Source organism: Oryctolagus cuniculus, chromosome 8, assembly GCF_964237555.1.
Source record: "Oryctolagus cuniculus chromosome 8, mOryCun1.1, whole genome shotgun sequence".
Classification (NCBI taxonomy): Eukaryota; Metazoa; Chordata; class Mammalia; order Lagomorpha; family Leporidae; genus Oryctolagus; species Oryctolagus cuniculus.
Window position 1 is genome coordinate 22,436,303 of NC_091439.1, and position 14,495 is coordinate 22,450,797.

A 14,495-nucleotide genomic window follows, 5' to 3' on the forward strand; every position below is an offset into this window, starting at 1 on the left:
GGTCAGAAAAATGACTTAGAGAACATCAAATTTAGGAGTTGTTTGTAGTCATTCACTCTTCAGTAAAGCGGGGCTTCAGTAAAGAAATTATGAAAGCACATTTTCCTGTCAACACATTTACTTAGTAATGTGATGAATGTTATGATAGAATAGGTATTGAACTATATGCATACAGAAAGTTATATTTCAGTATTTTAAATTGTCTTCCTCCTAAAACGCTGGAGGAGTATGTCCATTCTAGCATTAACAGTTAACCCAGGATCTGTATTTCTGACTGTCTAGGGAAGGAAAGATAGACAGATCATTAGAGCATGATAGAGATCGCTCCAGCAGTCTTTACCCGGCTTTCTGGGGACGGTGGTCTGAGCTGCGGGTGTCTCTTGAGCAGTCATGCAGGACCTACTGATGGCGGCTTTGGTTTTGTTTGCATTTACATGTTTATATCTGGTATTTTTCCCCTGAAATTGATTCTCCTACTTCCTTCTCCTAACTATTTCATACCCCCTCTTCCATTTAGCTAGAGTGAGAAGAAACAAATGCCCTATAGTCTACCTAGATGAAAATAGACCCCTAACCAGACTCCTGAGGCCAGAAGAGATTTGTTCCCTCTGTTACTGACAGTTTTCTTAGGAAGCTGAGGGAGGGCACCTGGCTCGGGGATGGATTGCCTGAGATATACTCTTCAGCTGTGGCTCATGCACTAGAAACATGCCCATGTGCTCTTCTGTATCTCTTCTCTCTTTCTACCCACAGAAGTGTCAGTTCTGTAAAGGTTATGGGCTTTATCTATTGATCATGGACTCTAGAGATCAACTTATCTCTAAATGACCCTTACACTTATGAGCAAGTGTTTGCATTTTTTTTTTGCTGGATATAAAAATATTTTGCTCTATGTACTTAAATGCTTCAATGTACTTTACCTTTTAGTTAATGTTCCCTTTACTTAAGCGCTAGAAAATAATTTGCTCTCTATTGATCTGAAATCAGCCTACATGAAAGAAATGCCAAATGATACACCTTGGTAAATATGATTTAAGGTACTCACAACATACCTTTTCTTCTGGTTATTTTATTTGAGTAACCTTTAACTAGAACTGTAATATATTAGTCTATCATTATCTGATAAAAATATATTTTATATAGATATAAGTAAATAATCACCAGCTAAACAAGATTTATCATAAAGTTAAGCCTGGAAACAGTTTGACAAAAATGCTTTGTTCAAAACATTTTGAAACCATGTACATATTATCATATTTTGCAAACAAAATAAGTTCATTTCTCATTTTGATTATTTTCAAATATACTTCATTTCTCGTTTCTTTTATTCTTTTCTAGTGTGCACTAGTATGGGAATGTACAGCCCCAGAAAGCGTGAGCAGGAAAGATAACTTACCTTTTTTGAATACAGGTATGTAACATCATTTTGTAAACTGCTATCATAGTTTCATGTGAACACAAATTATAGTTGCCTCTGAACTACATATTGAACCTGAGCAGCATTTTTTATATACTTTTTTTGAACACCTAACACATACAATCTGGTAAATGACCAGGAGCCAGCAAAACAGGAGAAGATTGCACATTTCCATGGGGCAGATACTTAAATACCTTAGTTATATAGCACAACAAATTCCTTTTAGCTACTGAAATGAGTATTATCTGAAAAAGGAAAAAAAATTAGAAGACAGGAATAGAAATGTGAAACTCGTATTTAATTAGACTTCCTAATTGTATAATTTATAAAATAAGGTTGTTAAGGTAATAAGTATATGGATTGAGTAGGAAAAATTCACAGCTGCTTCTGAACATGCCTGGGTTTGTTTGCATGTATTGTGTTAGTCAAAATACTATATTTGAATTTCAACAAGGTACTAAATAATGTGTTAAGTGTATTTATGAATAAAATTGATATATGATACAGTTAAAATATATGTGCTAATATTCATGTAAATTTATGTAATTAAGTTTCCAGTGCTAAATTATATAACAATTAATAATAGTAAATGTGGACTACAACAGTATTGGGAAATAGAGCTAAGTGCCTTAAATGCCTTGCCTTAGCCAGTTCTCTCACAGGTGCTATAAGGAAGGTAGTGTCATTATGGACGAAAAAATTGTTCAAGGTCACCCCTGCTAGTAAGTAGTAGTGGGGTCTAGAATTTAATGCAATTTTCATTTCAAGACCTTCATTCTTAATTTCTAGGCTCTGCTTTTACCAATCACCGAGTTGGTGTCAAAGCAAATTAAATCTTACTGTATTTTTGCTTTGCCATATTATACATTTAAGCAGTGCACAGATAAAATAATCAGACTATTGACTGATACAGAACTTCAAAATCATATTAATATGTAACCTCTAAATTATTAGCAGTTTTCTCTTGGGAGAAAGTTAATAATAGAGATTGGAAGCTGGCGCCACGGCTCACTAGGCTAATCCTCCGCCTTGCGGTGCCGGCACACCGGGTTCTAGTCCCGGTCGGGGCGCCAGAGTCTGTCCCGGTTGCCCCTCTTCCAGGCCAGCTCTCTGCTGTGGCCAGGGAGTGCAGTGGAGGATGGCCCAAGTGCTTGGGCCCTGCACCCCATGGGAGACCAGGAGAAGCACCTGGCTCCTACCGTCAGATCAACGTGGTGCGCCAGCCGCAGCGCTCGGCTGTGGCGTCCATTGGAGGGTGAACCAATGGCAAAGGAAGACCTTTCTCTCTGTCTCTCTCTCTTTCACTGTCCACTCTGCCTGTCAAAAAAAAAAAAAAAAAATAGAGATTGGAGAGGTACCTTCTGCTCATACAAAGAAATCAAATGAATTTTAATTGAAAAATATGTAAATAAATCTTAACAATTCTAGTTGTACAGAATGAAGGATTACCCCAAAGAACAGTGACTTCTCAGCCTATCACCCTATTTATATGAGTTTGTTTCATCAAAGATTTAACATTTGGAGTAATGTGCATTTAACAGTATTGGAGGCTGTATACAGATGGCTGGAGCCATGTACCAGGAAAGTACCCAGTAATTTATCAGTGTGATGAAAATACCTAACATTTTGTCAAAAAGTTCTCATGTTTAGTTTTTTACCTGAAGGCTGCATAAATCTTTAGTCCTTTAATATAGCTATTTAATTCATTTCATTTACTTAAAGTCAGTGTTCAGAAATAAATGTAGGTGTGATAGTTACCAGGTTCATGCTCAGTATGATTTGAATGACTCAAGCTGTCCCCCAAATCATCTATACTTGTAATTATAAGATCACTTTTTAATGATTGGCTTACATGAAATTTGTGTGATTTTTATACATACAATAAGAAAACTTTTAAGATACTAATTGGTTAAGTATAAATTTCAAAGGGAAAGAAACATTACTGTATAAGTAAGCAAATATATTATGTAAGGAAGAAGAGACAGAGACAACATATGGGGACATAAATCTGTACCTTCTAATACCTGTGCTGTAAAACCTATAAGTCATGGAGGCCATTCTAACTCTTCCATTATGAGCTAACTATTCCTTATGTCTGCATTGTAATAACACTGAAAACTGACATGAAATTGATGGGAACAGTTGTATTCTGCAAATTAAATTATTAATTTAGAATGGGGTGTTTGGTGTTAAGAAACTTTTTGGGATTCTACAACCCCTATCAGAGTACATGAGTTCAAGAACTGGAAATACTCCTGGCTCCAGCTTCCTCCTAATATGTGTGCTGGGAGGTAGCAGGCGATGGCTCAAGTACTTAGGTCCCTGCCATACATGTGAGAGACTAAATTTGAGCTTCCAGTTTCTGGCTTTGGACTGACCCAGCCCTGGCTATTTCAGACATTTGTGTAGTGAACCAGTAAATAAAAGACCTCTTACTGTGTCTTGCTTTCAAACAAAATAAATAAATACATAGTGGAATGAATGATGTTTGGTTATTGCTTTTCTCCTTCCATGAGAATGGAAAATTTGGTGGTTATACTCTTTATTTCTGATGATAGTATTTTTAAGGTTATTTATTTTCATTTATTTGCAAAGCAGAGTGAGCAGGAGAGACAGAGACGAGACACACACACACACAAAGAAAGAAAGAAAGAAAGAAAGAAAGAAAGAAAGAAAGAAAGAAAGAAAAGAAAGAAAGAAAGAGAGAGAGAGAGAGAGAGGACACACTTCCATCCACTGGGTCATCCCCAAATGCCCACAATAGCCAGGACTGGGGAGGACAAAGCCAGGAGCCAGGAACTCCAACTGGGTCTCCTATAAGCAGGAACCAAGCACTTGTGCCTTCTTCTGCTGCCTCAAACAATACATGAACAGGAAGTTGGATCAAAAGTGGAGTAGTGGAGGCCTGCGCTGCGGCTCACTAGGCTAATCCTCCACCTTGCGGCGCTGGCACACCGGGTTCTAGTCCCAGTCGGGGCGCCAGATTCTGTCCCGGTTGCCCCTCTTCCAGGCCAGCTCTCTGCTGTGGCCCAGGGAGTGCAGTGGAGGATGGCCCCAGTCCTTGGGCCCTGCACCCCATGGGAGACCAGGAGAAGCACCTGGCTCCTGCCATCGGATCAGCGCGGTGTGCCAGCCGCAGCGCGCTGGCCGCGGTGGCCATTGGAGGGTGAACCAACGGCAAAGGAAGACATTTCTCTCTGTCTCTCTCTCAAACTGTCCACTCTGCCTATCAAAAAAAAAAAAGTGGAGTAGTGGGGACTTGAACCCTGCTCTCTGACATGGGAAGAGAGTGTCCCAGGCTGATTTAACTTGCTGACCCACAGTGCCTACCCCTCTAGTAATGTTTTTAAATTTCCCACGTCCAGCAATCTGTAGAAGGACTCTGAACCAAGGATATCTGCCACAAATATTTCACTTGAAATATCTTGTGTTGGATAAAGATAAGGCTACAACAAAGTCAAATGCTATAAAGCGTAGATTTTTTAAAAAAGGTTTAAAAATACAACTAAGCACTATCTACAAAATGTTTCTGTTCAACAAAGAAAAGCCCCTTGTGCCAACATAGATTATTTGTGACTGGCCAATATGGACCTCTTTGTCTTTTATTGTATTTATCTATTTAAACACAGTGACTTTGGAATTAATTAATAAATCCTCATGTGGCATTTTTTATTAAAAAATCTGTAGGCAAAGGACGCCATTGACAGTCTTCTCAAGACTTTGTATTAATGTATTACATGGAACTTTCTCGTCTTGAGTGAGTTATGAAGTACTTATTGAGTGAGTGGGAGACAATGTCTTATTGCATAGCAGCTCTTTGCTATTCTATTTATATCTCTAGAGGCTTCATTTATAATTCAGGAAATTCACTTATCTATTGTAAGACTAAAAGGAAAAAGCTCTTTGCCCTAAGGGCTTACCCTTTCTTTTGGTCTGTTTACCTTGCAAATTGAATGTGTATCTTGGGAGTCTGGGAAATTGAGGGTAGGAAAGAAAGGTTGAGGAGGAGCTTGGAGAGAGAGAGCAGTACCTTAACTATGTAGGAAAGCAGACACGCTAGAAGATTCAATGTTAGACATGCAAGGATCTCAGTGAGTTTGACTTTCTAATTTTATAAGTCAGATAATTGTTAAAACCATATACTTAGCTATTTATTTACTTATTCATTTATGCAAAACAATAGTTAAAAAAGCTTAAAACTGTTTGGTGTTGGGGAATCAAGGTGGGAGGAGGTTGATTTTGAATGTAGAGAAGTATGGGTGATGTTGTCTGTCACATGGTTCTGGAATTGGGTGTTCCTGCTAAGGCATAGATCCTGAAGCACCTTGTTTAGCTGTGTAATCACCAGTGGGCTCATGTAGTATTTATATGGGAACATGAGGCAGCCTGTCAAAGCCCAGGTTTGCCCACCAGCAAAGTGAGCTGCAGATAATCCAGCTTCTTTGTACATTTTCTTGTTTTGGTATTAATCACCAAATTAAACTAAGAAGTCATTGACTTCCTTTTAGGTTCACAAATGTTTGACATTGACAGTGATATATAGTTTAGCTTTTGCTGTGTTTTGGTTTTTTGTTCAGAAAATTTCATCTAAGTATTTTAATGTCATATAGAGTCATATATAATTTCTTTGTCACTTCTAGTTGTCTGTCTCTGGAGTTCCCATTTACAGTCAGAAAGTCTGAATGGTCATAAAACTTTTTAAAATTCTGCCAAGAAGGTAATTCTCTCTCGAATTTAAGACCCTTCTCCCTCCCCCGTTATTTTGGTAAAATTGTAATTTGACTGAGGACTCCAGTGCATGGGCTTTTCTATTACCAAACCAAGTCTGAGGAGTTAATGGGTCCTGTCACCAAGTTCCCTTTGTCATCTCATTGTGGGTGAATTTCCCCACATCAGCACGCATCAAATCTGAAGCAGCTTCTCCTTGGCTGAATTCCACACTTATTGAGTCATGAAATTGTCCTTTGTAATCTTTAAAGCAAAGTTGCATGCTGTATATGAATGTGAATGCTGCCCTTCCTAGTCAGGGAGGATACATCTGGCAGTTGTGACTTCCGTGACCCTGTAACTTGAGACCTAAGAAAAGATGAGTGGACAGTGTTGCTATCAGTCCTAATACACGCGGTTCATCTTTCTATTGGTGTTTGTACTTCTTGTTTCACAGATGAACCAAACCTTTCCTCAAAATAGCCCACCATATCTTTGATTTTTTCCCCCCTTAAAGTTTAGCCATCGATGATTGATGTTTTGCAGAAGGTGCTAGATTGTAAGCTACTTAAGAAGGAACATTACTATGTCTTTCATTTTTATTCTAGTTATATTATACATTTTATTTTAATAAAAATAAAATCCTTAAATCTTATAAATTGAATTTTATCATTCCCCCATTTATCTAATAAAAAATCTTCCATCATTTAGAATTTGGTTGATAATTTTCTGAAATTTTTGTTTGATTATTAAGAAAAAGAGTTTTCAGACTTGGTGAATATGCACCTGCTATTTTAAGAGATCCAGATAAGACAACCAATTCTCCAACATAGTCTTATAAGTAAAAGTGATTCCTAAGCCATCACACACACACACACACACACACACACACACACGAGAGAGTGAGAGAGAGAGAGAGACAGACAGACAGACAGAGATGTGCAACATAAATACACACCTGGCAGAAGATGTCCAGAGCAGCTGGGAACTCAGGAAGCCTGTGAGCAGGTGCAGAAGCTTGGTGAGGCTATTTGTTACATGTCTCCTGAACATGTGAGGATCCTCAATTCCAGAATACTGTATAGTAGGAACTCAGTAGGTACTTGGCAAATGGCTATTAATAGGTGTATCTTATTTGCATTTATGCTTCATGTAACAGAAAAAAATCACTGTTCAATGAGACAGATGTTGAAATTTAAACATTTTGGTTTGGAATAAAATAATTTATGTCTATCATTAAAAATTACTGTGCATTTTTTTAATTATAAGATTTGTTTAGTTTTGTATTTAATAATTTTTAACATTTGTTCACTAAAAGTCTTACTAAAATTTGTTTTCTGCTACATAGAACTAAGGTACTACAAAAAGTTCACAGAAATTTGAATTAAAAGCTAAGTTTATTTTAGTCCAAAAGAGTTGCAATCCATGCGTATGTGGCATCTTCAAAATGTTCACATAAATCTGTATTATGAAAAAACTGCACAGATTAAAATTCAAATTTCATTTTCATGAATTTTTAAGTATTTTTGTATTATAGATTTTTGTAGCTTTTCATAGTGCCACAAAACTGATTTAAAATAGTAGAATAACATTCTCCTCACTATCACCCCTTCAGTGATTTGAAACATTTTAACAGATAGTAAAAAAAAATTCCTTCCATACTCATTTATTTGTTAATTCATTTATTTATTTGAAATTCAGGGAGATGGAGAGGGAGAGGGAGAGAGGGAGAGAAGGAGAGAGGGAGAGAGGAAGAGAATCGCCCATCTACTAGTTTATTCCCTAGATACTTACAACAGTTGGGCCTGAGCTAGACTCATGCCAGGATCAGAGAACTCAGTCTGAGTTTCCTACAATTGTGGTAGGGCCTCAACTACTTGAGCCATCATCTGCTGCCCTCCAAGGTATGTATTAGTAGGAACCTAGGATAAGAAATGGAGCAGGGAGTTGAACACAGACAATCTGGTATTGGGTGTTGACATCATTGTAAGTAGTATCATAACTACACACCAAATACTCATCCCTCTGTAATCATTTTGAGCCCTAGAAGAATTTCAGTCAGCATCCAAATCCCAAGGATATTCCCACACCCCAACTTTGTTGTTTTCATTCATGTGATAATACAACTACTACCTTGTCAAATGGCAGATGATGTTTTAGCATAATATTACCATCTTTTCTCTGTACTAGATTATATAGATTTTGCCTTTGTGTTAACGCTCTCTGATATTTGAAATTTGGGGTCATTTCAGCTTAAAAATTGGCCTTGATCCTTTTTACTTAACAGATTTTTAAACATATGTGATATAATCCATTCTGATTGAACTAACATGTTTAGGATGTTAAGTAGCTTCATTGGTCACTATTAACCATGTGGAAATATCTCCTAAATGCCCTTAAATTTTTCAACTATCTTCATGTTCTAAGTCCATTTATCTTCTCTCCCATATACTTTATATAAATAGAAGAAAAAATAATAAAGGCAATAAAATGACACAAAGACTTAACATTTTGCACAGGTGTAAGGAGGCCTCTCCACTATGGTTCACTTTCCCCTCATTCTGTTGCCTCAACTCTCTGGTGAAACAGGGGATTAGTTACGTCATTATGTCCTTCCCTCTTGTATTTCACTCTTTCAATTTATTCAGTTGTTGGTGCAGTGACTGTGTTCTCTACATGGAAACTAATGATAGGAAACAACTGAGTTGCCAGATCTCAACCTTTTCTGTGGGATGTTTGCATCTTTGAGACACTGTGCTCTGTGCATGAAAGAAAATCAGGCCATCAAGGAAAGCAGCCAGGTCTCTTCCTTCACGACGTCACATGCTGAGGAGGAGGAGGACCAGTCAACTCCAGCATGATCAGCATGAACCGAGATAGAGATGGGAGTGTGCGGTCACAGAGAGCTACCTGTAGGGAAGGAGAAGGCAGAGGAGAAGGGAACCCTTCCCAGAAGAGCCGCTAGTCAGCTTAGTTTATAGGACGATCACAAGTGGGGAGCTCCTCTGAGACACAAGGAGTGCTTGGAACAGAGGTGTACTGGAGAGGACTGCAGGTCGTTCCAGGCTCCTCATCAGGAAAGAACAGTCAGCTTACAGCCTTTCTGGTTGTATCCTTTATTGCCTGAAAGAGAATAAACAGAGCTGAAGCTAATCCTTTGTCTGACCGCACAACATGTAAACCCAAATTCACCAGTCCAGATTCACTAGTTATCACTATGTAGAGACAATTATTAGTTTTGTATTTTATTGTGATGTCCATAGTAATACTTCTTATTCTTAGCTTTGAATTGAAGATGGAAGGCCAAGGGCTTTTGCGTTTGGCTGGAATAAGGAAGCAGCACTTGGTCAAACTCAGTTTATGTTTTTGCCAGTTTATTTTTTCTTTTTCAGTTTGAAAACTAACACAATTTAGATTCCATAAGAAAATCTGGAGAAATGTCTCTAAACATTTCTTGGAGGTTCATTTTTTTCAATAAGTTATATCACCTTTTTATTTTTTAAGCTCTGTCTCTCCGCTATATTTTGGAACTCCACTCATGCATTCTTGCTCACCCCTTTCTACATGTATACACAGGATAATGTTTATATAATTTCTTTTTGGGTTTTTCAGTTCTCATACAATCTCAAAAACAGCCAACTTCCATGTAAGATATGTATAAATCTAATATACTCTCAAACACAAATCAGAGTGTGTCAGCATCTAATTGGATCACAAACACTTACCATTAGTAAGTATAAAGTTGCATTTGGAGAATATGCAGTGTGTGTCCATTGTATTGAATAATTCAACAATTAAACAACTGCATAATTAAAACAACAGAATAAGTGGATTCCCTACAAGAATCTGCAATACGTTGAAAGAATGACTTTGTAAGGCCTAAAGCCATTAAAATAAAGTTCTATTTGAATATGGAACTTCTAGCACCTCCTAAAGCAAGAAATATGTGAAGATAATCACAGACAAGCTTTCTCTGGAGAAAAAGACAAAAGACCACCCGATGAAATAAATGGTTGAGCTTTAAGGATGGTCCGTTGGACGCTGAATCCATATTTCCAAAATTTCTTGTCAAATCAACTCATTGATACCCCTCACATACCTTTGTGAATAGAAACAGAAAAGTGAAAACCATCCCTGTAGCATCTTTCTGGTTAATCTTTCCTGCCCCGCGGTTGCTTGAGCAGCAGTCTTATTTTTGTGCTCTCTCCTTTGGCTTTGCTGAGCATTTCTTTGGCATCTATACTTGGATAACTCAGAACTGCAGCAGCTTGGCTTTCACAACTGCTGAATCCTATGGAAAAGCAGGTGGCATGCTACCTTGTTAAACGTCCCTGTTACAAAGCCTCAGGGAACCAGTATAGAAATTTCAGTTGTATTGCAGTTTTGAAGAGATAAAAAATCCATCATTTATTTTCTGTCCTTGTCTTCATCTCAGGGGATGGACCTCAAGGAGAATATATCAGTTGATCTGGTCCAGTTTATAAAGTTACCCTCAGTATGTCATCACAAGACCATGATGTGGTCTAAAATATCTCAACTACGGTTCTCTTGGTAGTAGCTGTCATATGATATTTTTAGCAGTTATTTTGGCCAAAGCAGTGGAACAATAAAGATGAGAATACACACAGGGCTCTATTTTTAACTTCTAGTGTTGAATAGTTCTTGTTATTGTGGTGAGCTGATTGTATGGTCAGAAAATTGTCTTCTACCTGAATAAACACTTGGCACAGTGGAGCTGAAGAGCTAAAAGTCACTTAGACAGTCATTTTCTCGTTTATACAGCAGGGGCATGTGTGCGGAATTGTTGGAACCACATCCTTGCTTTGGGGAGAAGCACTGGAAAAAAAAAAGCTTGACAAATGCACTCATCAGTTGTAGCTCTTTGTACTGTATTTGATGCATGAGCACCATGCCTTTCTTTTATGTGACGAGGACAAAACCTTCCCACCACGAGCCCAATAAGAGTATTGGATTGAGAGTATCTTATCTGCTATTTTTGTAATTCATGCAACAATTAGCTTGATAGTTGAAGGTCAGACCATATTTCTTCATTTTAAAAGATGTAATACTTTATACCATGTGTTATGATGCACAGTAGATGTCCTTGTTTCAGACATAGTAGGTGTTCAGTAAGCAGTGTTGCTGGATCAAATTGATTTACAAAGTGGATCTATTGAGATACTACATCGAGATACTAATAAATATATATGATTTAGTACTAATATTTGGAGACCTAAGACTTAATAGATCAGAAACTATAACACAAAAATTAGATAAGATAAGAGACGTTATTAGAACTTTTTGTATAATTAAGTTTCCTATTCTTTTTATTATTTGTCCCAAATATTTTATTTAAAAACAGCAGCATTGCCATAGAGTCTTTGGGTGCTGTATACCTGGTGGTCAGAAGAGAGTACTGGGGATTTTTTATCAAAACACCCTTGATTTCTGCATAAGCTGTTTCAACAAAGGTTTATATTTAGGTATTTTGCAAGCTTTAAAATGAAAACAAATGAAGGATTGAAAGACTTGTTTGGGGATCAAAAATTAAAAATGTTATATTCTGTTGCATAATTCATAATGTAAATTTTCTTTCTTTTTAAAAAATATTCATTTATTTGAAAAGCAGAGAGAGAGAGAGAGTGAGCTCCCATCTGCTGGTTCACTCTCCAAACGGCCACAACAGTCAAGTCTGCACGAGGCCAAAGCTAGGAGCCAGGAATTCCATCCTGGTCCCCCACAAGGGTAGCAGGGGCCCAAATACTTGGGCCATCTTCTGCTGTCTTCCCAGACACATTAGAAGGAAGATGGACTAGAATCACCAGCCAGGACTTGAACCAGCACTCTGTTATGAGACACCAGCATCACGAGTGGCTGCTCAACCCACTGTGCCACAACATGAGCCCCTCAAAATACAAATTTTCTAAAAAATAATTGTTGATCTATAAAAAGCAAAAGAAAATATCTGGGAATTTTAGCTATGGCTTTGTAGATCAAGAGATTCTGTATAACTTTGTAAAAGAAGATAGAGTTTAAAATGTAGCACTGATACTGAAGAAAAACCTAGTAATTGAAGATGTACATACAGTACTTAGATGCAATTTAGACACTTCAGATTGAGGTTTTGACGTACCCTAAAAGGATGCATTCACATTCCTGACTGTGTCAGATATGTTAGGATTCATGAAATCTCATATATGCTTTAACCTGACTGACACTATGTTGGATTCAGTACCTATCTTTATATTATTTTCTAACTGTAGAGATATGATAATCGAGCAGTGATAAAATTCTTTTAAAACATTGTTCAAAGATGAATGAAATCTTGTGTGTTTTGTTTTCATTCATTGGCTGTAAGTTCTATATTCCAAGTGAAATAAAACAAATATAATGAATCCTGTATCTGATATAATCTAATTGTTAAAACATAAAATTATTATGTTTACATTCAAAAGATAGTCTGAACACAAACCTCTAGATTTTAACAATATTTTCTCTCAACACACATGGAATATTCTGTTGTCTTCTGGATATTGGAACTATTGAGGAGTGAGCACTTTGTCTAATTCTTGGCAGGGAGTACCTAAGTGTATTGGCAGGTTTGAATCTGGTGTTTGAAGGATAGGGGTGTTTGAAATCAAGGTTTCTGGTGTGATATCAATATGGGCGACTGAGGTCCAGAGTGTCCCTTTAAGAAGGGCTGGCTGCCAAAGAATGCAAGAATCGGTCCTCATTTTAGTGGTCAAAAGGATATGTTTCCCCATGTAGTGAATAAGATACAGCGGTGTTTTTGAACCCTATAATATTAGAAAGGCATTTTTTTTTCCCCTGGATGTTGAAACCTGACCCATTTTCCATGCTCAGTATTATTTAAAGTCTTAGACTCACTTCAGAACCGACAAGCATTTTAAATTAGCTTTAATGATAATTTGGAGCCAACTAACCGTGGAGGTTTGACTGGTGATTGACTTGATATTTTATTGCCAATTAAGCTTTAGTGTATGAGTGTACCACAGGCATTTATTGCCCAGCAACAATTGAAATAAATTTCTATCCTAAACAATATGGCTTGGAATTGTGTTCTAAGTGCTGGCTTTCTGAAACTCTGTCATTGAAGCTTTTAAAATCCTTGATTATGTGGTCTTATTACTTGTCCCCTAATTATTGCCCACCTACCATAAACACAATTTATTCAGTCTTTGCATTTTGCTTTTGTAATATGTGGTTTTAAGAAGTGTCTGGATGGACGACTTGCACAGTATTTGAATTTTAATGGATCTTAAACAAAAGAGTGAAACTTTGCTGGTATTTAAAAAATAATTTTTAGTAGTAAAGCATTTTGAAACTTCTGAAGATATCACCTACTTGTATTTGGTAATGTTGACTAAGATGAGCAGAAGGAATTCAGAAATGTATTTGTTAAAATGTACATTATATGTTTTTTTTTGTATTTTCACCTATATTTGTAGATACATATACTTTATAAAATTTCTAAAAGAAAATTGCAAAAGTTAGTAAATTAAACATAGTAGCAACATTTATGAATTAAAGTTTAATTACACTTTTTTTCTACATTGAATAAAGACTGTATGTTCCAGAAACTACTGAAAAAAAAAAAGATGTAAAAATAAAACTTGGGGGAGGCTTAGTGTGCAGTGGGTTAAGCCGCCTCCTCTCATGTCAGAGTGCCTGGGTTCCAATCCTATCTCTGCTCCCAATCCAGATTTCTGCTAATCCACATCCTAGGAGGCAGCAGATGATGGCTCAGGTGCTTGAGTTCCTCCACCTCTGTAGGAGATCTGAATGGAGGTCCATGCTCCTGACCTTGACCCCTAGCCAGCCCCAGCTGTTGTAGGCATGTGAGAATGGAACAGTGGGTAGAAGAGCCCTCTCTTCTCTCTCTTTCTGTTTCTCTCTCTGCCACTCAAATAAATATTAGACTTAAATTATTTTTAATATATTTTTATTTCTATAAGGTGAATAAATTTCATGTATTTCATTATACAGATTTAAAATTCAAATACACTAATGGATTCTGATAAAATAATTTGATTAAATAATTTAAATGCTATACTGATTTATGATTTTGCTGATTGAAAATCACCTGATATGCCTTCGTTTCATTTACAATTTACCCTTTTTCTCTTTTCTTCCATTCCAGTATTAAGGAACCCAGTATGTAAATTATATAGATTTCCTACATCTGACAATAAGTGGATGAGAATCCGGGAGCAAATGTCAGAGAGCATACTTTCTTTTCATATTCCTAAGGAATTGATTTCCCTTCACATCAAAGAAGATCTGTGTAGGTAAGAGAAAATAATTTTTTATTGTCTCTCATTCATATTAACTGTTTTTGTGTCATTTTAAA

The 14,495-nt window shown here is 36.9% G+C and overlaps 1 protein-coding gene across 40 annotated transcripts in view; it reads left to right on the top strand.

The window, feature by feature from the left end:
- INPP4B (inositol polyphosphate-4-phosphatase type II B) overlaps nucleotides 1-14,495 on the top strand; it is a 906,112-nt gene that overhangs the window by 655,515 nt on the left and 236,102 nt on the right. For all 40 annotated transcript variants that reach the window (XM_070047524.1, XM_070047495.1, XM_070047496.1 and 37 more), the window contains 2 exons: nucleotides 1,339-1,411; nucleotides 14,286-14,433. In XM_070047524.1, coding sequence (XP_069903625.1) covers nucleotides 1,339-1,411; nucleotides 14,286-14,433 — 221 coding nt within the window. The remainder of the gene's footprint in view (nucleotides 1-1,338; nucleotides 1,412-14,285; nucleotides 14,434-14,495) is intronic.